The sequence below is a fragment of the Hyperolius riggenbachi genome, chromosome 9 (assembly GCF_040937935.1).
Source record: "Hyperolius riggenbachi isolate aHypRig1 chromosome 9, aHypRig1.pri, whole genome shotgun sequence".
NCBI lineage: Eukaryota > Metazoa > Chordata > Amphibia > Anura > Hyperoliidae > Hyperolius > Hyperolius riggenbachi.
This window is the reverse complement of record NC_090654.1, coordinates 229,373,032-229,399,833: the sequence shown is the minus strand read 5'-3', so window position 1 is coordinate 229,399,833 and position 26,802 is coordinate 229,373,032. Positions and strand designations below refer to the sequence as shown.

General features: G+C 42.4%; 1 protein-coding gene across 3 annotated transcripts in view; it reads right to left on the bottom strand.

Annotated features, from left to right (window-relative positions):
* The window catches only part of PSEN1 (presenilin 1), a 93,152-nt gene that overhangs the window by 34,247 nt on the left and 32,103 nt on the right, over nucleotides 1-26,802 (bottom strand). For all 3 annotated transcript variants that reach the window (XM_068254133.1, XM_068254134.1, XM_068254135.1), the window contains 2 exons: nucleotides 19,072-19,301; nucleotides 8,853-8,994 (listed from right to left, as the gene is read on the bottom strand). In XM_068254133.1, coding sequence (XP_068110234.1) covers nucleotides 8,853-8,994; nucleotides 19,072-19,301 — 372 coding nt within the window. The remainder of the gene's footprint in view (nucleotides 1-8,852; nucleotides 8,995-19,071; nucleotides 19,302-26,802) is intronic.

Here is a 26,802-nt window from a genome sequence, read left to right as displayed (position 1 = left end):
AAGCCTAAGGTCACATGAATCATTCTGAAGCATAAAACAGCTTGCTATTAGGTTTTGAAACCATTCAACAGTTGGTAACTATTGTTTAGAGTGAGATCATCTATCAGGTACAAAAAGGGGAGGGCAAGAAAAACGATTACATTCATACAGATCAAAACAAAAAGGACAGGTAAGTAAAATGTTCTGTGCTAATCCATCCATTTACAACCTTGCCAGAATACTGGATAAAGGCTCTCTATAGAAGGATAACTCTGCATATCATAAAGTCCATTACCACCAGCTGCTAAAAACTTCATGAACTAAAGTTTTTTTCCTGAGGCTACGTTCACAGTGGGACACTGTGTTAGAAAGTCTTATAAAGCAGCTTACAGCAATGCATTGCTAATCCTAGGCGATGTTCACAGTACGACTTTAGCGTTGCATTGTAACGTGTAGCGTTATGGTAACACACTACTGCAGTGTGTTACCTCTAAATGCACACGTTACCAGGTACAGAAAAGAATACTTTTCATTGCCTGTATGCTTTACTGTACCTACTGCATGCAACGGTAAGCAGGATTAATGCGAGTTACCAATTATTTTTTTTGCGCTGCGACTAACGTCACATTACGACGCAATGCCCCAAAGTGAATAAGCCCTGAATTCTAAGTATTATTCTGTCAGGTGGTCTAGTGAGAAGCATAAATTTCTACTAAGCTGTCTCCACAGCCCAAAAACAGAAGTTGTACCAGAAAATGAATGACTACTGTATATGCTTTAGTCACTACAAAATTGGCACCAAGTGCCTCCCCTCACCCCCCTTCCTGCCATATACAGAGCTGTGTCATTTTTCACGCTGCATATATTTGTATTAAAGAAAATTGAATTATCCTGCATTAACTCTGAATTATTTGCATCTCATTAAATATCCCTATTCATCACAAAAAACCTGCAATCTGCACAGGACTACCCAGGCATTGGTCTTGCACCAACAGGCACAGGTTTGCCTTCTGTGAGATGAAGTTTTTTTTAACCACCTCTGACTTTTAAGTTTCCCATACCTTAACCCAAATGACCACATTAGGTACCACCTTAATCGACATGTTCAATGACTGGATCTACCAACAGTCTTCCGGTCAGCAACCGCCGCACACACCGCAGTGTGAATCACTCCCATGGTGTCTGTCTACCGTTCAATCTGCCAGAAGTTGTCATTCTCGATATTAGCGGGTGGTCATAATAATGGGAGTATATGTATTAACTCAGTTGTTGCAGTGAGTGTTCTGCCAATATTAGTTATAAATTATTACCGACATTCTACTACCGGTTAGCCTAACACCTAAACTCTATCCCCTTAACACTAACCTCTAACTAAAAGCACACACCTTTCTAAATGCCTAGCACTAAAATCCTAACCCTGACACCAACTTCCTAAATCTCACTATTTTTCCTATTCTACCCCAACCCTATAGAATAGCTGATCAGCTGAACATAATAGCCAAAAGCCACCACTTGGCTATGCAGGAGCCGTCACCCAAATCAAGCACCTCGCCAAGGCACTGCATTGCGGTCTATGGCAGGCACCTGTAATAATTGATGGGCAGTGTGCCCAGATGAACTGATCTGTAATGACTCAATGGTGTATCATTTTCAAGTGTCTTTTTCCCTCCATTGGTCTTCCTCAATGCATGTGACCATAACTTGGTGTTCCCTGAAAGTTATCTTCCATTTGTTGCTGTACATTAACTGCGCTGATCTGCAAGTGAAACATGAATTGTGCATGGGCAGCAGGCGCAAATTGTTCTCATACACAAGGCTCTGATATAAAGTATAATCTTTCTCACAGAAAGTGTTATGCTAAATAAAATAAAGATCAGTGCCTACTAAACTTGTCGCTAATAAGTCATGGCTGGAGAGCAGGGCTGTGGAGTCAGACCAATTCTGAGTACGTACAGTGCGAGTGATGTTAAAAAAGTGCAGGAGATTTTGGTGCAGTCGGCACCACCATAGGCCATAATTGGAATTACAGCTATAGCTGCGCTCACTGAGTAACTTGGGCCCTAGATAAACCCTGTGTGCGTGTTGGATGGGTCACCTGACGAAGGCGTGGTGATGACGAAACGCGTAGTGACGCCATCCAGCACCACAGGTCTCCGTCACCATCTGAACCAGCACAGCTATTGGCTACAGCTGCTCCCAGGTTTCTCGTGTTGGTTGCTGTTGAGAGGGCTTTTTAGCCCATTTTACACGTCTGTTTCATCTTGTATCTAGTAAGTGCAATTTTGTATGCTCATTGTTTTTATATAATAAAAAAAGATAACACTACGGAGCGCTCCTCCCCTCTTCTGTTTTCTACCAAGCCCAGCTGTGCAACCCAGCTTGGAGGGGCTGCTAGAGTGTGTCACCTGCTGGTGGCCTTGCTGTTCGTGCAGCGCAAGATTGCCCATCTTTTGCATTTTCCTGGAGAGGGTGAAGCTTGCCAATAGGAGCAGTTTTTTAAAGATAAAAAGTAGCAGGCACAGTTTATGATTCCAGCTTACTCAGGTTAAGTTAATAAGGAAAAAAAATTCTGGTCACCGAGTGTTAATTTAAGTCCATTGTCTTGATTTGTTAACAGGTCAGAAAGTGAGAGCAGATTTCTGCTGAGCTAAGCTTGTCTGGTCACAGAATGGGGATGATTATTTCCTTCAATACAAACTTGCCCTGGGTAATTCTTTGTCTCATTATCAGACAATGTTCTTGTTGTCACCAACACTGTCATCTCCAAACAGTGACTAAGAAGAATTGCCACTGTTCTGACAAGAGAAACTGCTTCAAGCTACCGTGTACCCCCCACCCCATGTGGCAGCTCAACATTTTACACATACTCCGAAGCTCACCTGCTTTTTCCCTGTAGGCACATTTCTGGGTGGCCATCTTACTTCTGTTTTTAACTTTGAAAAAGCTTTTTTTTTTTTTCACTGCATTTTCCATGAAGTGGTCTTGCAGCATTCTTTGAAAGATACCACATTTCTGATAGGTGCACAGAAGCCCCCAGGGCTAGGGCTGGACTCCAAATATGTGATGAAAATGCCAGAAGCTTGTCACAAGATTTATTTACAATTCGATTTTACTGAAGCTACATGTTTGTTCGAAACTAAGATATAAAAATATGAAAGCAATTCTGTAAGCATAACTACCAGATAAACTACTATAGTTGAGATGGACTGGGAAGGAATTCTAGAAAAGCAGCCAATTCAGGTGTATCGGAGACACTGAATGAGGGGGAACAAGAGAACTTGCTTACCTGCGGCTTGTTCCAGCCCCCATAGTTCATCAGGTCCCTCTGTGTCCTCTGGGACCCCTTTGTTGCACTGCTGTCACCCAGTGTTTACAGGAAGAATGTGTATTCCAGCACTTAATGTGCATACGACTTACCAAAATACTCTCTAGCTAATAAATCTACTGTCAGAAAAGCATAGGACCTGAACTAGTCCTGCAAAGACTTTATACCACAATATTTGTTATGCTGTTAGTGGTTATAAAAAGGAACCTGAAGCAGGGCTATGGAGGCTGCCATATTTCTTTTTTAATCAATATCAGTTGCCTGGCAGCCCTGCTGATCCTCTGCCTCTAATACTTTTAGCTGTACACAGTGGCGTAGCTAAGGAGCTGTGGGCCCCGATGCAAGTTTTACGATGGGGCCCCCCAAGCACTCTATACATAGCAATTGATACGGTGCACCAAAACCTGCCAATGGCAACTACAGAGTCAGGGGTGCAAGGAAGGGATGGGAAACAGTTTGTTAATGATTACCATTATTCAAAGTATCTATAGAAGTGATTATTATGAGCACAGGACCAATAGAGAGCTAATACTGTAGTTGAGGGAGGGCCCTTCGGGGCCCCTCTGGCCCAAGGGCCCCGATGCGGTCGCTACCGCTGCACCCCCTATTGCTACGCCCCTGGCTGTACAGTCCTGGCCAAAAGCAGTTTTGAGACTGTCAATAATATTGTTTTTCACAAAGTTTGCTGCTAAACTGCCTTTAGATCTTTGTTTCAGTTGTTTATGTGATCTACTGAAATAGAATTATAAGCACTTCATACAGTGCATTGACAATTAGACCTAGTGCACACCAGAGCGGTTCGGCTGCGTTTTGCGATCCGTTTGTGGCTGCGGATACGCTTAGGTAATGTATTTCAATGGGCTGGTGCACACCAGAGCGGGAGGCGTTATGCAGAAAAGCATACACCTGGGGTGAGGCATTTTTTGGATTGTGGATGCGTTTCTGCCTCAATGTTAAGTATAGGAAAAAACGCAAACCACTCTGAAAAACGCCTGTTCAGAGCGGTTTTGCCAGCGTTTTTGTTACAGAAGCTGTTTAGTAACAGCTTTACTGTAACAATATACGAAATCTACTACACCAAAACCGCAAAACGCTAGCTGAAACGCTACAGAAAAAGAAAAAGCGTTTCAAAATCTGCTAGCATTTTGCGGTTCTGCTAGCGGTTTTTGGTGTGCACCAGGCCTTACAGAGGATTTATGCAGAGAAAGTATTTGCAGTGTTGGCCATTCTTTTTCAGGACCTCTGCAATTCGACTGGGCATGCTCTCAATCAACTTCTGGGTCAAATCCTGACTGATAGCAACCCATTCTTTCATAATCACTTCGAGTTCCTCAGAATTAGTTGGTTTTTGTTTGTCCCCCCGCCTCTTGAGGAATGACCACAAGTTCTCAATGGGATTAAGATCTGGGGAGTTTCCAGGCCATGGACCAAAAATTTCAACGTTTTGGTCCCCGAGCCACTTAGTTATCACTTTTGCCTTATGACACGGTGCTCCATCGTGCTGGAAAATGCATTGTTCTTCACCAAACTGTTGCTAGATTGTTGGAAGAAAGTTGCTGTTGGAGGGTGTTTTGGTACCATTCTTCATTCATGGCTGTGTTTTTTTGGCAAAATTGTGAGTGAGCCCACTCCCTTGAATGAGAAGCAACCCCACACATGAATGGTCTCACGATGCTTTACTGTGGCATGACACAGGACTGATGGTAGCGCTCACCTGTTCTTCTACCGACAAGCCTTTTTCCAGATGCCCCAATCGGAAGGGGCTTCATTGGAGAATATGACTTTGCCCCAGTCGTCAGCAGTCCATTCACCATACTTTCTGCAGAAGTTCAATCTGTCTCTGATGTTTTTTGGGGAGAAAAGTGGCTTCTTTGCTGCCCTTCTTGACAGCAGGCCATCTTCCAAAACTCTTTGCCTCACTGTGCGTGCAGTGCGCTCACACCTGCCTGCTGCCATTCCCGAGCAACCTCTGCACTGGTTGCACTCAGATCCCGCAGCTGAATGCGCTTTAGGAGACGATCCTGGCGCTTGCTGGACTTTCTTGGATGCCGTGAAGCCTTCTTAACAAGAATTGAACCTCTTTCCTTGAAGTTCTTTATGATCCTATAAATTGTTGCTTTAGGTGCAATTTTAGTAGCCACAATAACCTTGCCCGTGAAGCCATTTTTATGCAACGCAATGATGGCTGCATGCATTTCTTTGCTGTCACCATGGTTAACAATGGAAGATCAATGATTTCAAGCATCCTCCTTTTAACATGTCAAGTCTGCCATTCTAAAGGTTGGTACATACATCAGATCAAAGTCTTTGGAAAATGAAAGATCACAGTCCAATTTTACCCCCTTTCATGTAGTATGAGAGCCATACCTACACAGTCTACTCTATTGAGCTGAACTCCCCATCAGATAAAAAATCTTTGCAAGATGCTGCACACAAAGATGCTGTACACATTCAAAAGATCAGCATCTGCAAAAGATCAGTTACTGCAAAATGCATTCATAGTCTATGATATCTGCAGATCTCAAACACATTGTTTAACAGACATTCATCTGCAGATCAGACAATCATCCGCAAATCCAAAGATCCATCCTGGTGGATCTGATCTGCAGATGATTGTCCGTTAAACAAGGCGTGTATGAGATCTGCAGATATAGACTATGAATGCATTTTGCAGGAACAGATCTTTGCAAGGAACTGATCTTTTGCAGATACTGATCTTTTGAATGTGTACAGCTTCTTTGTGTGCAGCATCTTGCAAAGATTTTTATCTGATGAGGAGTTCCGCTCAATAGAATAGACTGTGTAGAGTATGGCTCTCATACTACATGAAAGGGGGTAAATTTGGTCAGTGATCTTTCACTTTCCAAAGACTTGGATGTGTGTACCCACCTTTACCCAATCAGCCTGACATAATGATCTCCAGCCTTGTGCTCGTCAACTTTCTCACCTGAGTTAACAAGACTATTACTGAGATGATCTCAGCAGGTCCTTTAACCACTTGAGGACTCAGCCTTTACCCCCCCCCCCCCCCTTAAGGACCAGCGTGTTTTTTTATGATCTGTGCTGGGTGGGCTCTGCAGCCCCCAGCACAGATCAGGTTGCAGGCAGAGCGATCAGATCACCCCCCCTTATTTCCCCCTATTGGGGATGATGTGCAGGGGGGGGGGGGGTCTGATCGCTCCTGCCTGCCTGGGTGTTGCGGGGGGGCACCTCAAAGCCCCCCTCCGCGGCGAAATTCCCCCCCCCCCCCCCCCCTCTCTCTCACCCCTGGTGATCGGGGCTGCACAGGACGCTATCCGTCCTGTGCAGCCTGTGACAGGCTGTCCTCTGTCACATGGCGGTGATCCCCGGCCGCTGATTGCCTGGGGATCGCCGATCTGTCTCCTTCGCTTATATTTAGTCTGCGAGCCGCGATTAGCGGCTCGCAGGCTATTCACGGAGACCCGCTCCGTGATCTAACAGGAAACGGCCGCTCGCGCGAGCGGCCTTTCCTGATTAATTAGGGAGGCACCTGGCGACGCAGATGTGCGTCGCTGGTCCTCCAGCTACCACTTTGCCGCCGCACGGTATGAGTGTGCGGTCGGCAAGTGGTTAATGACAGCAATGAAATGCAGTGGAAAGGTTTTTTTGGGATTCAGTTCATTCCTTTGGCAAAGAAGGACTATGCAATTCATCTGACCACTTCATAACATTCTGGAGTATATGCAAATTGCTATTATAAAAACTTAAGCACCAACTTTTCTAATTTCCAATATTTTTGACAGTCTCAAAACTTTTGGCCAGGACTGTACACCCTGATCAAGCATGCAGCAGATCAGGTGTTTGACATTGTCAGATCTGACGAGATTAGATGCATGCTTGTTCCTGATGTACTTCAGACACTACCGCAGCCAAATAGACCAGCAGGGCTGCCTGGCAACTGATATTGCTTAAAAGGAAATAAATATGGTAGCCTCCATATACTTCTCTCCTCAGGTTCCCTTTAAGATTTGAAAAGCTATATTCCACTTTAAAACTACCAGGCACAAATGTTATTCTACATCTGGGCATGCCCTGAGTGACGGTACACCCAATTAGCTTGTGTGCAATAAATACCTTTTAATGAAGCCAGTCCCGAGCCTAGAATCTGACCAATTCCTGCACCATAAGATTTTTTACTATTATAGTCTGTGCCCTCCCCTTGCAGCCTGAACAGCAAAAACACTCAATTTAAATGTTAGCAGCTGCCACAAAGCTTGAAACAGCGTGCCTGAAGAGATCTGCTTTAGGTCATTTGATCGAAATTCTAAAACAGGATTTCTAGCTGCAAAATCCTCAATTCACACAGAAAGAGACCATATAAACCCTATTAGATGCCATTATTAGTCCTGATTAGAGTGTAAATGAGAGGTTACTCGCACTGCTCTCAGCATTCCACTGGCGAGATCTCCCTTCAGGGCCATCTCTAGCTACTTAATACGGAGGTTCCTATAGCCATCTAATACTTAGGAGTACCTCTAGCTATTATATACTCGCGCATAAGCCTAATTTTTCCAGCACAAAAAAAAAAAAAATGTGTTGAAAAGTAATACCCTCATCTTATATGCAAGTCAGTGGAACAGAACGTATGGTGAAGCAGGTTGTCACTGGCAGAGGAGCATAAGGATCGTGCATTAGTGATCCTGCCCTTGCCAGATGGGTCCCTGCTGTGTCTGTGCCCCCCCCCCATCCCCTGCAACATGGTGTGCAGAGAGCACTACTCAAGACTCCCTGCGTCCCCTGGCTTGTGGAGCGGAGGGTGCAAGCAACATGTCAGCTGTGCAATGATCAGGGATTCTTCCTGTGTGGCAATTGCTGTGATTCATATTTATAAACGCCATCTAGTGGCGTCTTGAGGCACATCTGTATCAACCTAGGGGCACATCTGGCTATGGGGAGGGGGCTGTCTTGTACTGGGGGGCACATCTGGCTTACTGTGAAGGGGCTATACTTGGGAAGGGGCTTCTAGATGAGACCCTTTTTCCTGGTTTCGGAGGGAAAAGCGGGTATCTCGGCTTATACGCAGGTCAGCTTATATGCGAGTATATACAGTACTTAATATTAAGGGGCACCTGTACCTATGAGGGGCAAGGGAAGAAAGGGAGAAATGACAGGTGGGACAGGCAGCACACTTGTGGTGCAATTTGGTGGGGGTTTGTAGGTTCATGGGGGAAGGAAATCTAAGGTGCCAGGACATCTGTGCCTATAGGCTCCTGTGAGGTAAATCTAGGCCTGCTTTCAGTACATGGAAAGATGCAGCACTCCACTTTAGTAAACTGCTAGTGGCAAAAGTAAAGCTATATATTTTCAGATACTATTTAAAGTGAGCATGCTATGACAAGTCAGTTAAACGAACATAAAACTCAGGCTGGGATTAATTCATCTCAAAACGACAATTTCACAATCCGCAGCAGACAGATGTCTGAACATTGTAAACCAAGGCAAAGACCACTAGGAGAATATCACATATATGACTGATATTAGGCCAGGCTTCTTGCCTTCTGGTACAGAGAGATAATGGCGTTATCACCTTATAACACCTGTACTTGTAGAGTACCACCAGGAGAATGGTCATGACGATTATTACGCTGATCATGATTGCAGTGTTGAGAATGGAGTTCAGAGCCCTCTGTCCCACCGTTTCTGTATCTTCTGTGAATGGGGTATAAATTCTAAGAGTAAAAGAAAAAAAAAAAAAACAAACAAAAAAAAAACCGTAAACATCATAGCAAGATACCAGCAACTTGCATACAATATGTACATTCAGATTTTTTTTTTAATAATTCTAACAAATCTATGTCAGATTGTACGGATGCATGTTAAGTAAAATAGAGATATGCTCTGAAGATTTCTTTCACATCAGAGCTTGCGTTTGGAAAAGCTAAAAAGCATGCGTTTTGCTGCGTTTTCAATCGTTACAGCACATAGGAAACCGCAGGTGAAGTTATTGTTTTTTTGACTTTCAACTGTGTGCGTTGAAACATTTTAAAAACGCATGCTCTTCTTAGAGCTAACGTTTTACATTGATTTACACTGTAACGCAAACAAAAAACAAACAGAACATTTATATCGCGCTTTTCTCCTGGCGGGCTCAAAGCGCCAGAGCTGCAGCCACTAGGACGCACTCTATAGGCAGTAGCAGTGTTAGGGAGACTTGCCAAAGGTCTCCTACTGAATAGGTGCTGGCTTACTGAACGCAAACGGACAATTAAAAGCTCCAGGGAACGTTGAAATGCAACGCAGCATTAGATGTGAAAGGTAAAATGAAAGTTTAAGGACTTTCGTTTTACCTTAGAAAATGCAAACTATCAACATTGCGTCAAAAAATCCAAAAAGGCCTAAGGAATCCAGAAACAACAGTTCAGGCCCGTTTCCACTTGTGCGGTGCGGAATCGTCGGATTCCCCGCTGACGAATTTGCATGCAGGTGCGAAATCGCATGCAAATTTTACCACAAATTCGCATACGATTTCGCATAGGTTAGCGTGTATGCAAATTTAACCATGTCAGTGCCTGTGTGCTTTTACTTTGTTTTTCATGCAAAATTGTATGCAAATTCGCAGTAAAATTCACATGCGATTTTCCTATTAAATACATTGCATGTGATTCGCATAGCGGTGTGCGGTATGTGAATTCTTCGGGGTCTACCGTGCAGATTTTTTCTGCACAGAAAAACGCTCAGAAATCCTGACAAGTGGAAACAGGCCCATCCACTTGTATTGTCTATGCAAATTTGCATGCAGGAAACGCATGCAGATTCGCTCTAGTGGAAACGGGCCCTTAAAGGGGAACTGAAGAGAGAGGTATATGGAGGCTGTCCTGTTTATTTCCTTTTAATCAATACCAGTTGCCTGGCAGCCCTGCTGGTCTATTTCTCTGCAGTAGTATCTGATTAAAACCAGAAACAAGCATGCAGCTAGTCTTGTCAGATCAGACTTATAATCTGAACCACTGAAACACCTGATCTGCTGCATGCTTGTTCAGGGGCTATGGCTAATAGTATTAGAGGCAGAGGATCAGCAGGGCTGCCAGGCAACTGGCAGTGTCTAAAAGGAAATAAACATGACAGCCTCCATATACCTCTCTCTTCAGTTCCCCTTTAAGCTACATACACCACCTAGATTTTTATCAGCCAGACAGGATCATTCAGAAATCTAGTATGAGCATAGGTGTTTCCCTGGCAGCTTAAACAATATGGTTTGCTTTCCAGCATGTTAGACCAACAAAAACTGATGTCCTTTGTCCTGTTGTAATAACCACACCATGGCTCCTCCCACTCATCCTTGCCTCTGCCCTCTCCCCAGGACAGATCGTCCTGCAAGCAGTCTGTCTGTACGATTGTTCCCAAAATTACTCTAATCAGTGACAATTATTGAAGACGTGTATATGGCTTTACAGATCGCTCAACTCAGTGGTTCCTGCTTTTCTAGTTTAATTTGCAAGAATGACTCACAGCTGTCAGAACCAGAGCAGAAACTTTAATTTTGTTACTCTGACTGTTAATCAGGTTGGGAAAGGAAGTAGTCGTGCAAATGAGGGAGGGGAGAAATCTCGTCATCTCTGACGGAGCTGCCAGAAGACAGAAACTTAGTTTTTAGAGACATTTGTTTGTCCTGCTTTCTTTATGCAACAAAAACTGCCTTGCTTTGTTTATTTGTACTGCATAGTTTGGATGCTATTTTTATGTGCTCTTCTGCCCAAAATGTCAGTTGAGGCATAACCTTAAAAGAGTATTACTGGACTTTTTGTTACTCTGACATACCACTTCCTTACACACGTTAGCTGCATCCCAAAATTCACATAATACGCACAATTTTTGTGTGTGAAAATTTGCATGTGAAGTCTCGCACGTAAAAGGCAACTGTGTAGTGGAAACTTAGCCTCAGGCCATGTTCACTGTAGTCTCCAGACATCCAATTTAAGAAAAGGAAGAGATAAGCTAACTTTAAATAGTCCCACAGGGTTTATAGAATGTTGTGTTGTCTTCTAGTGTAAGAGATCTATTCAAAAATTATTTTAGTGTATTGCAGGGATGTCAAACTCCAGTCCACAAGGGCCGAAGTCCTCACATGTCTGGTGCAAGCTCAAATTGATTGATGGAATCCGAATCAGGAAAGTAGTGGTTTACCAAATAGAACATTTCTCAGTCCATCCTAAACCCTTGGCATGGCTAGGGCCATTGAGGGCTGGAGTTTGACACCTGTGATCTAAGGGATGGATCACTGTATCAGATTGCTAAAAGCAGCCACATTCTCTTAAGATGCAAACAATGTGCAATCTATCTTTCATTTGGTTTGTCCCATGGAGACCATACGGTTATGCACTGTTGGCTTTGGAAGCAGGTGGATTCAGGAGAAGAACTCTGCTACACTGCCACCATTAGTAGTACAGGTGTACTACGGGCACCAGCACTCAGCATGCAAGATATGATTGAGCGCTGGGCGCTGAAGCAAAGAATGAAAGGTGAGCAACATTTATGAGTTATCCATAAGAATATAAGAAGGGCTGGGGTATAGGGTGGTTAGTCTTATTGGAAAGACTTACAAGTTTAGGCATTTAAAAAAAAAAATTGTTTCGAAGAAAGTCAAGGGTTCAGCATTAGGGAGGAGGATCTGGTCAGGGAGGGACATTATTAAAGCAGGAGAAATAGCACATGTGCTATGGACAGGTTGGTAGAAAGGGGAATAAGACCATTCGAATTCAAGAAAAAAAATCCAATGTGAATAATTACTATTCTCCCCTGAGCAGGATAGGTTGAAGAGATAAGGTGCCCATACACTTACTCCATTTCCCGCCGACAGCAGATTCGATCACTTATCGAATCTGCTGTGAAATCGATGCGCAAACGCTGACTGATCTCTCTCCGCATGGAAGATTTTGCTCGATCGCCGGTGGGTCTGGAGTGCGTCGATAGTGGCGTTCGAATGTCCGACGACCGCCGCTAGCTGCAATACATTACCTGTTCCACCGGCGCTTGTCCCCGCTGTTGCTTCTCTGCACTGAGCTCCAGCTGCCTTCACTTACTTCCTGTCGGGGGAAGTTTAAACAGTAGAGTGCCCTCTACTGTTTAAACTTCCGACAGGAAGTAAAGTGAAGCTGAAGCCCAGAGAAGAGACAGCGGAGACCGGGGGACTCGCGCCGGCCGAATCAGGTAATGTATGCGGGGGCGGCGGCAGCTCCACAGATTGTGAATCAGTTTCATAGTGAAATCGATTCAAAATCTGTCTGCAGTGTAGGCAGCCAATAGATCCCTCTGATCAGATTCAATCACAGAGGGATCTATCTGCTGGTCGATCTGGTGGCAATCGACCAGTGTATGGCTGCCTATAAACAGTCACCCAATACAACCAGTCTGGGTGACCATTACCTAATGTCTACAGTATATGAAGGTTTAGACACTTTTTTTCAAATAATAATTTTAAAGCAAATCTGTAGTGAAAATAAACTTATGAGATAATGAATTGTATGTGTAGTACAGATAACAAATAGAATGTTAGTTTTGTTTTCTAGTACAGGAAAAGTTGAGTTATCTATAAAAAAAGAAGAGCCATTACACAAAAAAGAGCTGTTACTCAACTTGGGACCAGCTTGGTTAAACTGTCCTGTTATCTGAAGAGCTTAACCAGGCAAGAAACAGTGAGAGACAGCTTGAGAGGTTTTACTGCAGGAAAGTTCAAAAGGTTGTTAGTTCTGCTTGTTTTAAAGCTTTAAATACAGAGTGTAGATTCTAAAATGCAATTGTAAAAGTCTGATGCAATGTTATAAATAATGCTATATAAAACTGAAAATAAAAATGAGAGTTTTCTTTGCTACTAATGTTCTATTAATTATCAATACCCTCATAAGTTTATTTTCGCTTCAGATTTTCTGAAGGAGACTCTAAAAAGAGTAAAAAATAAAAAAATATCGCTTTTTACCCTATATTCAACAGGGGCATGTTTGCCCCTGCTAAAACGCAGCTCTCCCCACACGGCAGAACTTAACCCCCAAATCTTTACCCCCAAATCCCCTCCGTAGTGCCCGGGGAGCGGTTCCTGTTGAGGCAGGGCTAATGGCCGCAGCCCTGCCCCTAAGCACGTCTATAAGTGCTGATCGCCGCCTCTCCCCGCCCCTCTCAGTCTTCCTTCACTGAGAGGGGCGGGAAGAGGCAGAGATCCGCCAGCTGATAGACGCGCATGGAGGCAGAGCTACAGCCATTAGCTCTGCCTCCATGAGCAGCAAAATCCACAACCAAGTTGGTTGTGGATTTTGCAGTGGGGGGGGATGTAAAGACCCCTCGTTCTGCCGCAGGATAGTGGCGTTTTAGCATTTTGCCCATGTTGAATATAGGGTAAAAGCAATTTTTAATAACGATTCAGAGTTCCTTTAAAGTGAATGGGAACCGCATTAAAAAAAAAAAAAAAAAAAAAAAAAAAAAAAGAAAATAAAAAGGGAATCAAATACTTACCTAAGGAGAGGGAAGGCTCTGGGTCATATAGAGCCTTCCGTCTCCTCTCTCGGTGCTCTCCATCCTGTGCTGGCTCCCCCAGTTTCAATCCCCCGCCGAAAGGGTATTTGGAAGTCTTCGGGAGCCGTGTCCTCCTGAAGACGTGCAGCTCCATACTGCACACACGTGAGCGTGCAAGAGAGCGTGCTTGCGCAGGTGCAGTATAGGGCCGCCCTTCATCAGGAGCACTCTGGCTCCCTGAAGACTTCTGAAGCCTCCTTCGGCCGGAAAAAGCAGTATTTGACTAATTTAGTCAAATAATGCTACCGGGCGAGTCAGAACTGGATCGAGGGGACCAGGAGAGTAGACGGAAGGCTCTATAGGACTCAGAGCCTTCCCTCTCCTTGGGTAAGTATCGGTCTCATTTTTTTAAATGCAGTTCCCATTCAGTCAATATGGAGATTGGCATACATAGGAGGAATCACATGGTCCCCAGCTGCTGTAAGGTAACAAGTTATAAATTACACAGTGAGTCATGTAAGAAATATTCAGCAATATGTCAACAATACTGTTATACACCTCCACTCCAAGACATTGAAAGAAAGCTTAAAACACAAATGGACTTTCAATGATTCTGTCAGCAAAGGCAATAAATAAACCTGTTGGCAAGAAACCTAATGATGCATGACATTTCAGATCATTTTAACCGATATCTATATGTACTCATCTGAAAGATGCATTCTCTGGAATTAGCTCATGAAAACATCTGTTACAACACATCCTAAAAGTAAAAGATAAACTCCTGGCAACCAGAAAAATGAAAGTAGATAGAGAACATACTACTGGCAACTAATTGCGAACTCCTCTAAAGGTGCCCTTATGCTGGGTACACACTATGAGATTTTCTGGCCGATTTACTGTCAGATCAATTATTTCCAACATGTCCAATTTGCTTTCTGATCGATTTCCGCGCATTTTCCGATCGATTTCCTATCAAAGTTAACGGAAATCGATCGGAAAGCAAATCGGATATGTTGGAAATAATCGATGTGACAGTAAATCTGCCAGAAAATCTCATAGTGCGTACCCAGCATTAGACCTAACCATTAAGGACAGATTCGGCAAAAAGAAATTTATCTCTAATCGAATCTGATTAGAGATAAAAAAAATTTTTGTCGATTCTGCCCATACACTACAGACCGATTTCCGTCAGATTTCAGCAGGAAATCTTCAGGGAATCGGCTGAGTCCTGTACGGAGAGCAGCCTGGAGGTTACGGACACTGGGTGGAGGCTGAAACAAGACAGGTAACTTATAAATGCACACACGGGGGCACATATATACATTGGGGGCAGCAGCGGCGGGGGTTTAGTCATCTCATCGCTCGTTCCGGAAATCACCGCCGCACACCCGACCAACCAACTTCGGCCCGATATTTTGCGGTGAATACTTTGAGAAACTTGCAGCATAAAGCGAAGAGTGGATCGTTATAGGCTGGGGATCGCCTGAGTGTCCCACAAGCGCTTGTGACCCATCTAACTGAGGGTCATAGGGAAAGGGTTAGTGCCCAGTCTTGCGGGTGTGGTGAAGGTGTATATACACAGAAGCTCACACAGATTATTGTCTCACTCTGAAGCTTGAAGATTTATTAAGGAACTGTATATGAACTGCACATTATGTGTTGTCCGTGAATGACCTTTGATATCTTGCTGCAGGATCTAATGTAAAGGTGTAGCACGGTCTGTGAGAATTTTTTTATTTAAATATATGAAGACATTGGCTGATGCAATGAATTGGGGGGGGGGGGGGGGGGACACACCTTATGTTTGCATGGGTTTCCTCTAGGTACTCAGGTTTCCTCCCATATGCCAAAACCTTACTGCTAAGTTAATTGGCCTTAGACTAAGATAAGGACACTAGACTATGGTGGGGGGGATAGATTGTGATCTCTGCTGAGGGACAGTAAGTGACATGACCCTGTAAAGTGCTGCAGAAGAGGTCATTGTTATATCAATAATTAATATGGGGGGGGGGTTACATGAGTTCCATGAAACTGTCCAATTTTCTTATGTATAGTTGACCTTTCTTGTCCAATTTTCTTATGTATAGTTGACCTTTCTTGCCATCTACTGACAGAGAAAGTGTACTGCATGTAATGCACACATTGCAGTAGATAAATGGCCACAGGAATGTCACTGAACCGGAGTAGACACGTCACAGGAGCAAATGTTAAATCCAGCCAAACCGAGGCATCAAGGTCACTGCAAAGGTTTTCCCTCCATGAACTTAGTTGGAGGATTGTGGCGTGTTAGTGCACTTGTAGCTTTCTATTTTTATATGCACTAACCTACTAACTTTTTTGAAGGATTAGCTTTCGGGGACATTCCCTTTGTCATATCCAGGGCATAGAGATTCAGAGTGGGATGCTGTGGTGACGGTGGCATCCACCTAACCCCAAATCAATTAGTCTCTTTTTCAAAATACATTTTTATGTAATGCAAATGTTCATTCAGTATGTGCTGTGTGGAAAAAAATTTGTACAGTCTTATTACGAATGCTTTTGCATCCGATTGGTGCATGGCTTTGCATTTAAAATGTGTATAGGTTTTACATAGAGAGCAATGGAGGCGGCATTTCCGATATGCTAGCCACATCTGAAAATTTGGGAACAGGAAAAATTGCATAAAATCAACCTATTTTTCAAATTTATTATGGTTACTGATGTATTTAGTGCTATTTCTGTGTGGTTTCCTCAATATAAAAATATGGTCATATTTACTGCATTGTATGAGATGAACTATGTCCCTGGAAATGAATCAGTATGACCCTGTGATGGTAAAGTTCCCTTAAAGAAAACCTGAACTGAAAATTAAAAGTCAAAATAAACATACACAAGTCATACTTACCTCCCGTGTAGTCTACTCCTCAATCTCTTTTTCTCTCCTGTGTCCTGTTTGTCCACTGTGATCAATGGAATTCTCTGTCCTCCATTTTGAAAATGGCCATTACCCCATAACAGCTTTCTGGTCAACACACAGTTAAACTGTAACATCGCCCACTTGAGCCATAGGGAAACATGGACACATCAGTTCTCCTCTCAGCTGTAACTGACAGCAACTGACATAACTGACAGCAACTGGTATATTTCAGTTCTGACAAAATGTTGTCAGAACTGGAAGGGATCATTGTCAGAAGAAAACGGTGAGCTTCTGAGAGGAACTGATGGCAAGGTAACTATGTAATGTTCATTTGAAGTTACCTCATGTGTTTATTTTAAAAATTTTTACTCAGTACAGGTTCTCTTTAAGTACGTGTAACACTTAGTGACTGGTTAGGGTTACAGCAGTTTGCAGTGTTAACTGCATAGTTTAGTTTTTCTGATGCTGCCATATTCAGATAGAGAGTTTCCCATTTACCAGTGTGTGTCAGAAGTTAGCAGCCTTGACCAGCTTAATCAGCTGAGAACCATGTAGCGTGTGTACAAGCCTTTATCCTGTATTACAATGTTCTGCAGTGCCTTAAAGCGGATCCCAACTCTTGCACAGCACACAATGAAAAGCCATTATTCCACATATTGTTGCAGAATATACCGTAATAACTTCCCTGTGATCTGACTGCAGGAGAGCTCTGTTTAGGCAGTTCTTCATATGGTAAATAGAGGTTTAACCCTTTTAGTGCCTTGTTCAAAAGTGAAAGCAAGTGAAACTTTAGGATTCCCATAAATAATAATAATTTTTTTACCCCATAAAAGGTCATCATGCTGTGGATAATATATTACAACAGAGGGGAAGTTAAGTTTAGTTCCATTTTAAGGATTATGCATATACTCTTACAGAGCACATATGAAGCAATAGTAGCAAGCCATTAGTTTACTACGGATAGTTTATAGGGTAAACCCTGGAATGGATATTGCTGCAAGTGTTTAGATGGACTTTAAAGGTGAGAGGGATATGGAGGCTGCCATATTTATCTCCTTTTAGGCTTCTTGCACACCAAGACGTTGCGTTAGGTGCCACGTTAAGGTCGCATAACGTGCACCTAACACAACGTATGGTGCTGCAAGAGCCGACGGTAGAGTGAGCCGCGTTAGGCGGCTCGATTCCTATAATGTCTCCCAGAGTGGCGCTGATTGGCCAGCGGGGACCACGTGATGCGGAGCGAGACACTCCGCATCACGTGGTCCCGCCGGCCAATCAGCGCCCGCCAGTGCAGTGAATATTATGTAGCCATGTGCGCGGCTATTGTAGCTGGCTCTCCCCGCCTCCTCTCCGCCCCCCACTGCGCATGTGCAAACAGTCTAACGCGGCTATAGCCGCTCCAACGCCGTAGCATGCTGCACTTTGCGGAGAACGTGCAGCGTTACATGTAACGCAACGTGGGCTGTGTGAACAGCCCACTTGTGTTACATTGCTGTGCGTTGGGGGAGCGTAAGCAGCCTTAAACAATACCAGTTGCCTGGCAGTCCTCCTGATCCTGTATCTCTAATACTTTTAGCCATAGACTCTGAACAAGCATTCAGCAGATCAGGTACTCACCCTGCTTTTATTAGATTAGTCATAGGCTTGTTCCAGGGTTTTGACTCAAACGCTACCTATGCCAGAAGTTCGACAGGGCTGCCAGGCACCTGGCATTGTTTATACAAAAATAAATATGGCAGCCTACATACCCCTTTCACCTTGGGTTCCCTTTAAAGAGACACTGAAGTGAAAAAAAAATTATGATATTATGATTTGTATGTGTAGCACAGCTAAGAAATAAAACATTAAGATCAGATACATCAGTGTAATTGTTTCCAGTACAGGAAGAGTTAAGAAACTCCAGTTGTTATCTCTATGCAAAAAAGCCATTAAGCTCTACGACTTTCAAAGTCGTGGAGAGGGCTGTCTTCTGACTTTTATTATCTCAACTGTAAGTGAACAGTTTTCTTTTTATCTGCCAGATGAGAGGTCATTAGTGCTCTGAAAGAATCATTTTGAATGCAGAGTGTTGTGTAATCGGCACATATTAGAGAATGATGCAATGTTAGAAAAAAAACACTATATACCTGAAAATAAAAATATGAGAATATTTTCTTTGCTGCTAATCTTCTAGTAATTATTCATAGTACACAACCAATCTATTATATCATTTTTTTTTCGCTTCAGTGTCTCTTTAAGTAGTCAAATTTTAGGTGACAACATACCGCTAGAAATAATGATACTAAGCACCAAAGGACAGCTTTATAACAACTCAGCCACATAAAATGTAAAAGGATGTGAAACAATACAGTATATGCAAGCAGCTTTGTTTATAAGACAAAAATTATATATTTATACATATACTTACAGCTGCCCATCTTTTCGAGTGTAAAAGCTGACGGACTTTATTGTTGCGACAACCACAACCATGCAGAGCGTCACTGGCACAAACAGCATGATGACATGCTTGGCTCCATACTTCAGCGTCAGCTCTTCGTCTTCCTCGTCATCTTGCTCCAGCACTTGCTGGGAACTGCTTTGTGTCTGTCCGTTGCTTTGAGAGTCGGAGTGCTCATTGTTCCGTCTGTCATTATCGTTCTGAAAGACAAGGGAGAGCAAAACCATTTTTAAGAAAGGAACCGTGTAAAACAAGTCAATATAGAATATAGATCATGAATATCCTTCAATAAAACCCTCAATTATTCTAAGCATGGTGGCCTGAGTCTCTTAATCCAGTACTGGAATAACCAGTAACACCTTTCTTTCTATTGATCTTTAAGGTGAGGTTCATGCAACGGAATTGTGCAATGCAGCACATACAGTGAAGCATACGGTCAATGAAACATATGCTTCACTGTTCATGAACTTATGCAGTAACATACTGCATTGGGACGCCACGCGCCGTTAAACTGCACCAGCCGCACTGTTCATGTCGCATAGGTGGTGCACTGCAACGTTCCATGTTACAGTGTGGCAGTTACGTCGCACCAAAACGTATCCTGTCAATGTACCCTAAAGGACTGCAGTCTGTGGCCATGTCTTCAGGGAAAACCTTTTTCACTCAGTTGCTCTACATACCGTTGGTATAGGGAATTTTGTAGTCATTTTACCATAATACAGTTATAAAATACTATGTCATCAACATGGCGATAGAGATTGTGAGTATATTAAAAAAAAAAAAAAAAGTGAACCTTTTGCGCAGCAGTGACTTTTTTTTTAATGTATCTGTAACTTGATAAAACACAAACATCTTTTGTGTATTATCCAATTATAAATACTCACAATTCTTGGAAACAAAAACATGGTGGCAGTGGCAAAATAATTACCGTACATTAGATACCCCTGCTCCATAAAGTACTAGAGGTGCACGTGGCATTATTTGTGAAAAAAAAGTTCACCAAGTATGAAGACGTATCACAAGACAAAAAGTATGCAACAAAGAACACAAATCAATGTGCATGCTGGCCTTGTAGTCCTTCAATCTGAAGGCAAGGAGATGGCCAAATACTCATTTTGCTTATATTTTGCTCAAGGCCCAGTTAGGGCAACAAGGCCCATTATAATAGTATAATGTAATAAAAAAAAAGGCCATTATGGTTTCTGTAGTCTGTTCTAGGCTGCAACAACAAACTACCGGTAGAAGGTTTCTTTTAGGAGCTAAAAAGATTCTCAGATGTAATATTTTAATAATTTAAGGAGAATTGTATGCAGCTTGGAATTAAACCAATCAAAATAGTCAGGAAAAGCATTTGACTGGCCCGACATTAAGCTGCACACAATCTGAATTTTACTTGCAGGCAAGCCCCTTAGCATCTCATTACCGATCTCTACTGGACTGTACAACAAGCAGCCAGAGGCTTTGAGAGGCCAAATTCAATTTCCTGCCTAATGCTGGGATTACACGGTACGTTTTTTGCGTTTGATTTGGCGCACGATCTATTAGCCATTCGATTTTCTGCTTGATTCTCTTCCACTCGTTTTTCTTATCTTTTTTCCATTGACTTCTATAAGAAATCGAGCGGAAACTAATCGAGTGGAACATCGGACATGTCGGAATTTTATCATTGAAGGCATCTATCGGAACGATTCTTACAAAAAAAAAAAAAAACAACCATGTACCGTGTAATTCCAGCATAAGGGCGCATGCACACTAGAAGCACTTTTCTGAGCGTTTTGCGATTGATTAGCATTTCTTAAAATTGCTCCCAATCACCTTCATTAAAATCGTGGAAAAATCATGGCGATTTTGCGATCGCGTATGCAAAAATTGTGACTTTTTCCACGATTTTAATGAAAGTGAATAGGAGCGATTTTAAAAACGCTAATCAATCGCAAAACGCTCAGAAAAGCGCCTCTAGTGTCAATGGGCCCTAAGTGTGTGGAGATTTCGATTTTAGGAGAATTTTGTGCACAATCTTCCCCCACAATGCAAAAGAAGAATGTGATTAGTATACATGAGGCAGCTTCACTCTACATTTGTGGAGATGTTCCTCCAGCTCTTCAGATTATTTACATACTTCCACCCAAAATGTCCTCCTGTATATGGAGGCCCTTTAGAACCAAGCATAGGGATTCTTCTTATTTTTATTCATTTTTAGTTAGCTAATAAATGGTATCATCCTGGCTTGCTTATTTTTATTCATTTTTAGTTAGCCAATAAATGGTATCATCCTGGTTTAAAACTTCTTGCTTTTACTGATGGCTAACACTGTACAATACCCTACTGCTACTACTTATAATAAGCAATTACAGTACAGCAGGCATTACTGGGCAAAGTAGGTAATTTGAGTGCCTGCGGCGCTCCAGTAAGTAGACCGCAGGGACCTTTCTACATGCATGCTTACTGGGTGCCACTGAAGCTGGCCATATACACATCAATTTCCCCTCTTCGATTACTGACCAATTAGACTACTCTGCTCAAATTTGCCAGAAATCTATTGCCCCAACAGGTTCGATGTATCTAATTTAAGTCAATCTGCCACGATGTAAAATTTCTGTCAATTTCCCTGCTGAAAACAAGTGAAGGTTGATGTGCGTGTGTGGTAAGAATCACAAACCGGTCAGATTCTGATCAGCAAGAGATTGATCAGTTTGCCACATCGGTGGAAAATTGATGAGTCTATGCCCAGCTTTACAGTTACTCTCTGTCCTGCTTTTTGCCCCTCTGCTGTGACAGTTTATATACAAACAAGAGCTTCTAGGCCAGGCATGTCCAAAGTCTGGCCAGGGGCCAAATTTGGCCCGCCGAGCCATTGCCAGTGCCCCCCAAAGCTCTCTACAGTTGTTAATTCTAGGTGACCAATAGGTCGTAGCTGAGGTGCAGGGGCCAGCCGCCACTGGTTAGCAGCTGCACAAGGTATATGTGTCATTTCCCCTGGAAATGTTTTATTTGACAAAATATCACAGGCATAGTGTACCTAATGGCAATCCGCAAAAATTGTGTTTAATTTCACTAGTTCGGCCTCCAGCATGATCAAGAACGGTGATATGGCAGTTCGCCTATAAAGTTTGGACACCTTTTGCTAGACTGTATAAGGCCTGAAACCCACTACCAGCACTTTTCTAAGTCTTTTGTAAGCGCTTGTGATTTGAAAAGCTCTTGCTAAATGTAATACTATGTGTGGGATCCCCACTTGAGGGATGTGATTTTTTTAAAAAATCCCCCATTGCTCGACATTAGCAAGAGCTTTACAAATCACAAGTGCTTAGCAAGACACTGCTAGTGGGTACCAGGCATAAGATTAGCTTAGGCACACCCTCTCGAATCAGGATTTCAGCATTGCCATGTAGGGAGAAGAGGCAATGTCACTGTGCAAACAACGCAAAAATTCTGTGTCTACCAAGGCCTTTTGGCCTACCAGGGGACACAACACAGTATACAGTTAAACTTGCAGGTTCACTGTAGGCGCTACATATTAAATCACAGTGGTTCTATTGAAACATGGCAGAGCCGTTAATTCCGCTTTCCTGTAGCATCCATTGCACAACACAACCATAACGAAAGAAACAGGCAAATTACAGAGGAAGTTGTCCAGCAGAGCAAAGTAGTACTGAAATACAGGGTTACAAAGAACGCACAAAAAATATTTGAGCTGCAGCATGTCATTCATAAAAGGTAAGAAAATGCTTGTAAAAAGAAGATAGATTAGGTTTTTCTATGCTGCACTGGAAACATGAGTTGTTATTCAAGTAAATACAAATGGTAATAGTTTCAGATCATTTATGCACGAAATTCACTGGGAAAAGTCCTGTAAGAAGAAAAAAAGGAAGTATGAGCTGTTCCTCTGTAGAGAGGAAATACATCAATTCAAATACTGTACACGGTATGAAAGAAGACAGACTGGCACTAGGTGCGGGTAGATGGATCCTGGGTTCACCGGATTGCGTACTCCATACTGCAGCGTGCACTCAAGAATGCACAATTGTAATTGAAAAACAAGAAAAGCAGAGGCACTGTTGCAGCAAAAAAGTTCGCTAAAAAAGCTTCTCCAGCGGCAAAGTAGAAGGAACTAAGGTTCCTTCTACTTTGCCGCTGAAGAAGCTTTTTTAGCAAAACAGCTGTCAGGCATTCCCTCACCCCCACTGTATACCCCGCTGTGTCACTATACTGTGGATTAAAGGTACCTCACTTTGCTGCAACAGTGCCTCTGCTTTTCTTGTTTTTCAAATACTGTACACAGATGGATGCAAATTTGGCATTTTTTGGCTGGTGTGGGAGGCGATCTATTGTGTAAAGCTAGATGAAAAAAAATCATTTGAAAGACTGCATGTCTTTTGGAAAGCATTGAGATAATTTACCAGATACCCTCCTGGAGACAACTGAAGTGAAAGGAATATGGAGGCTGCCATATTTATTTTCTTTTAAGCAATACTAATTGCCTGGCAACCCTGCTGATCCTTTGCCTTTAATACTTTTAGCCATAGACCCTGAACAAGCATGCAGCGGGTCAGGTGTCTTACATTATTGTCAGATCTGACAAGATTGCCTGCATGCTTGTTTAGGGTGATATTCAGACACTACTGCAGCCAAATAGATTAGCAGAGCTGCCTGGCAACTCGTACTGTTTAATATGGCAGCCTCCATAGTACTCTCACTACAGTTGTAAAAAAAAACAAAAAAACAAACAAAAAAAAAACAAAAAACACAAAAAACAAACAAACAGAAAATGACTAAGCAGATCAGGATTGCTGATTCAAGTCGGACTTATGTGGTTGCATGCTTACTGAAGATATGACAAACTACTGAAGCAAAAAAATCAGCACAACAATCAGGCAACTGCCATTTCTTAAAGGGAATCTGAAGTGAAAATAAAAAACAAACAAAAAAAAAAAACTTATGATATAATGAATTGTAATTATAATAATTATATTGTACAGCTAAAAAAAATAAAACATTAGCAGCACAGATAGGTCTGATATGGTTTCCAGTACAGGAAGAGTTAAACTTCAGTTATCTATGCAAAAGAGCTTCACTGACCCAAAAAAAAAAAAAAAAAAAAAAAAAAGGCGTGGACAGCACTGTCTTTTGAAGGTCTACACATAGAATATATAGATCATACGTTTTTTTCCCACTTCAGGGTCACTTTAAAAAAGGAATACAGATGGCAACTTTTTTAGTGGCTTGTCTCTTGCAACAGTGCAGTGTAAATTACTACTACTCCTCCATGGTATACAGGCCTAGAAGAGCCCTGGCCTGCTCTGCCAAGATTGGCCAACCATCCCGAACTCAGGGTTGCCACCTCCAGCCTACATATCTTTCTTTGCCTCATCAATCCACCTCTTGCATGTTCTACCCGAGAACTTCCTTACTGAATTGTGATAGAAGACGTTTGCAATTGCATTCACTACAAGTGGACAACCCATTGTTGCCAACCATTCTACTCCTCCACAATAATGGGAAATTTTCTACAGGAAATACTGCTCAGAATCTGGTTCTATTTTTTCCGCACACCATTTTCTGATAGTATTCTCAACATCTTGCCTTTCAGGCAGTGCAGTCTTTCTTTGGAAAACACCAGATTTTGCTGGCATATCTGACAGCTGAACAAATAATACTGTTGGCGGTGCCAGGTAAAGACCTTCTGTTCCTAAGAAAGCAAAAGTGTACTTTGCAAAGAAAAACAAATGCTCTCATCAGAAGCAGTTTTCTCAGGAAATATTTTATAATTGCAGACGATGGGTTAGCGCTCTTGCCTTGCAGCGCTGGGACCCAGTTCATATCATAGCCAGGGCACTATCTTCATATGAATACGGTAGGAATTAGTCTATTCTATTGAGCTGAACTAAAATCTTTGCAAGATGCTGTACACATTGAAAAGATCAGTATCTGCAAAAAAATCTGTTCCTGCAAAATGCATTCAAAGTCTAGGATATCTGCAGATCTCAATACACACCTTGTTTAAAACACATTAATCTGCAGATCAGATCCACCAGGATGGATCTTCAGATCTGCAGATGATTGTCAGATATGCAGATGAATGTCTGTTAAACAAGGTGTGTACGAGATCTGCAGATATAGACTATGAATGCATTTTGCAGGAACGGATCTTTTGCAGGAACAGATCTTTTGCAGATACTGATCTATTGCATGCGTACAGCATCTTTGTGTGCAGCATCTTGCAAAGATTTCTGTCTGATGGGGAGTTCAGCTCCATAGAATAGACTGTAGGTATGGCTCTCACACCCAGGTTCTATTGCTTGTGTGTGTTGAATTTAGCATTCAGTATGGAGGCAGTGTTGGTGGGTTTTCTGGATGTGAGAGGTCCAGAACCTGGGTGTGAGAGGTCCAGACCCACCTGCACTCCCCTCCAGGTATCGCATGTTGGCCTTGGGGCCTCGGCCAGTGAGAGAGGTCCGGGGCCCCTGGCCATCGTGTTGAACCAATCGTGTGTTTTTAACATCAGTTTTCCTCTCAGCTATAACTGACAGCAACTGATATATTTTGATATATTTCAGATCTGACAAAATATTGTCAGAACTGGAAGGGATCATTGTCAGAAGAAAATGGTGAGCTTCTGAAAGGAACTGACGGCGAGGTAACTATGTAATGTTCATTTGAAGTTACCTCATGTGTTTATTTTAAATATTTTTGCTCAGTACAGGTTCTCTTTAAGCTCTGCAAATGCCACAACACTTTTTTTTATTAATATACATTATATAAAAACACAGAGATGACATTTTGAAACCAATGTATCAGTTATTAAAAATTGAGTGTTACAACTGCTTCCTGCTCATCTTGTGCACCAGAGCTGAAGGAGTCCTGCAGTCTGTCGTGATCAGCCCGGTAACTGTCTCAGTCGCGTCAGTCTGGGTCTTCTGCATATGTGCAGGAGGTCCGTGCATGCACAGAAGTCCCAGACTGACGCGGCAGACAGTTGCCAGGGCCACGGGAGGACGCAAAGGGACTCACACGTATTTATGGGGCTGGAGGAAGCAGCCGGTAAGTATCGATTTTTCTTCTTTATTCAGCTCTGGTACACTTTAAAATGTCCAACATATTGACTAACTTTTTGTCCAATATCGTTACTCAAGTAACTTCTCTAGAGATGGTCAATGAGATGCTAATAATTCTGGCTTTCAAATTCAATGTAGCTTGGAACTGGGCTAAAAACACTTCCTACTGATTCTGATTGATCCATTATTAGCATCTGTAATCATCCCTGAAGTTACAATATTTTCATTAAACATTTTCAGAGTGAGGTTAAATGGCTTCCCTATCCTAGGTCAATTTAATCAAACCTTAAAAAATAAATAAATGCAATAATGTGTTAAGCAGCTATCCCACCTGTTTGTGGATCAGGGTCTATCCCCATATTTCAATTATTATTTAAATTAACTGACATTTGTGATAGGAAAGCTGTAAAGTCTCAAAACGAAAACAGAAATAAAACTTTACCACACGTTTAATTGGGGAGTTGGATGCGTCAACTGCATAAAGATTTTTTTATTTTTTTTAAGCAGAGTGAAATGAAACTTTTCTAAGAAATAGGTTATGATACTGGCCTACTTCCTCATCCATGACTCTAAATAGGCATAACTTAGGGCTATGCAAAATAGGTCTTACTACTGACAATATGGCGAATGCCAAGAATCTGCCCCT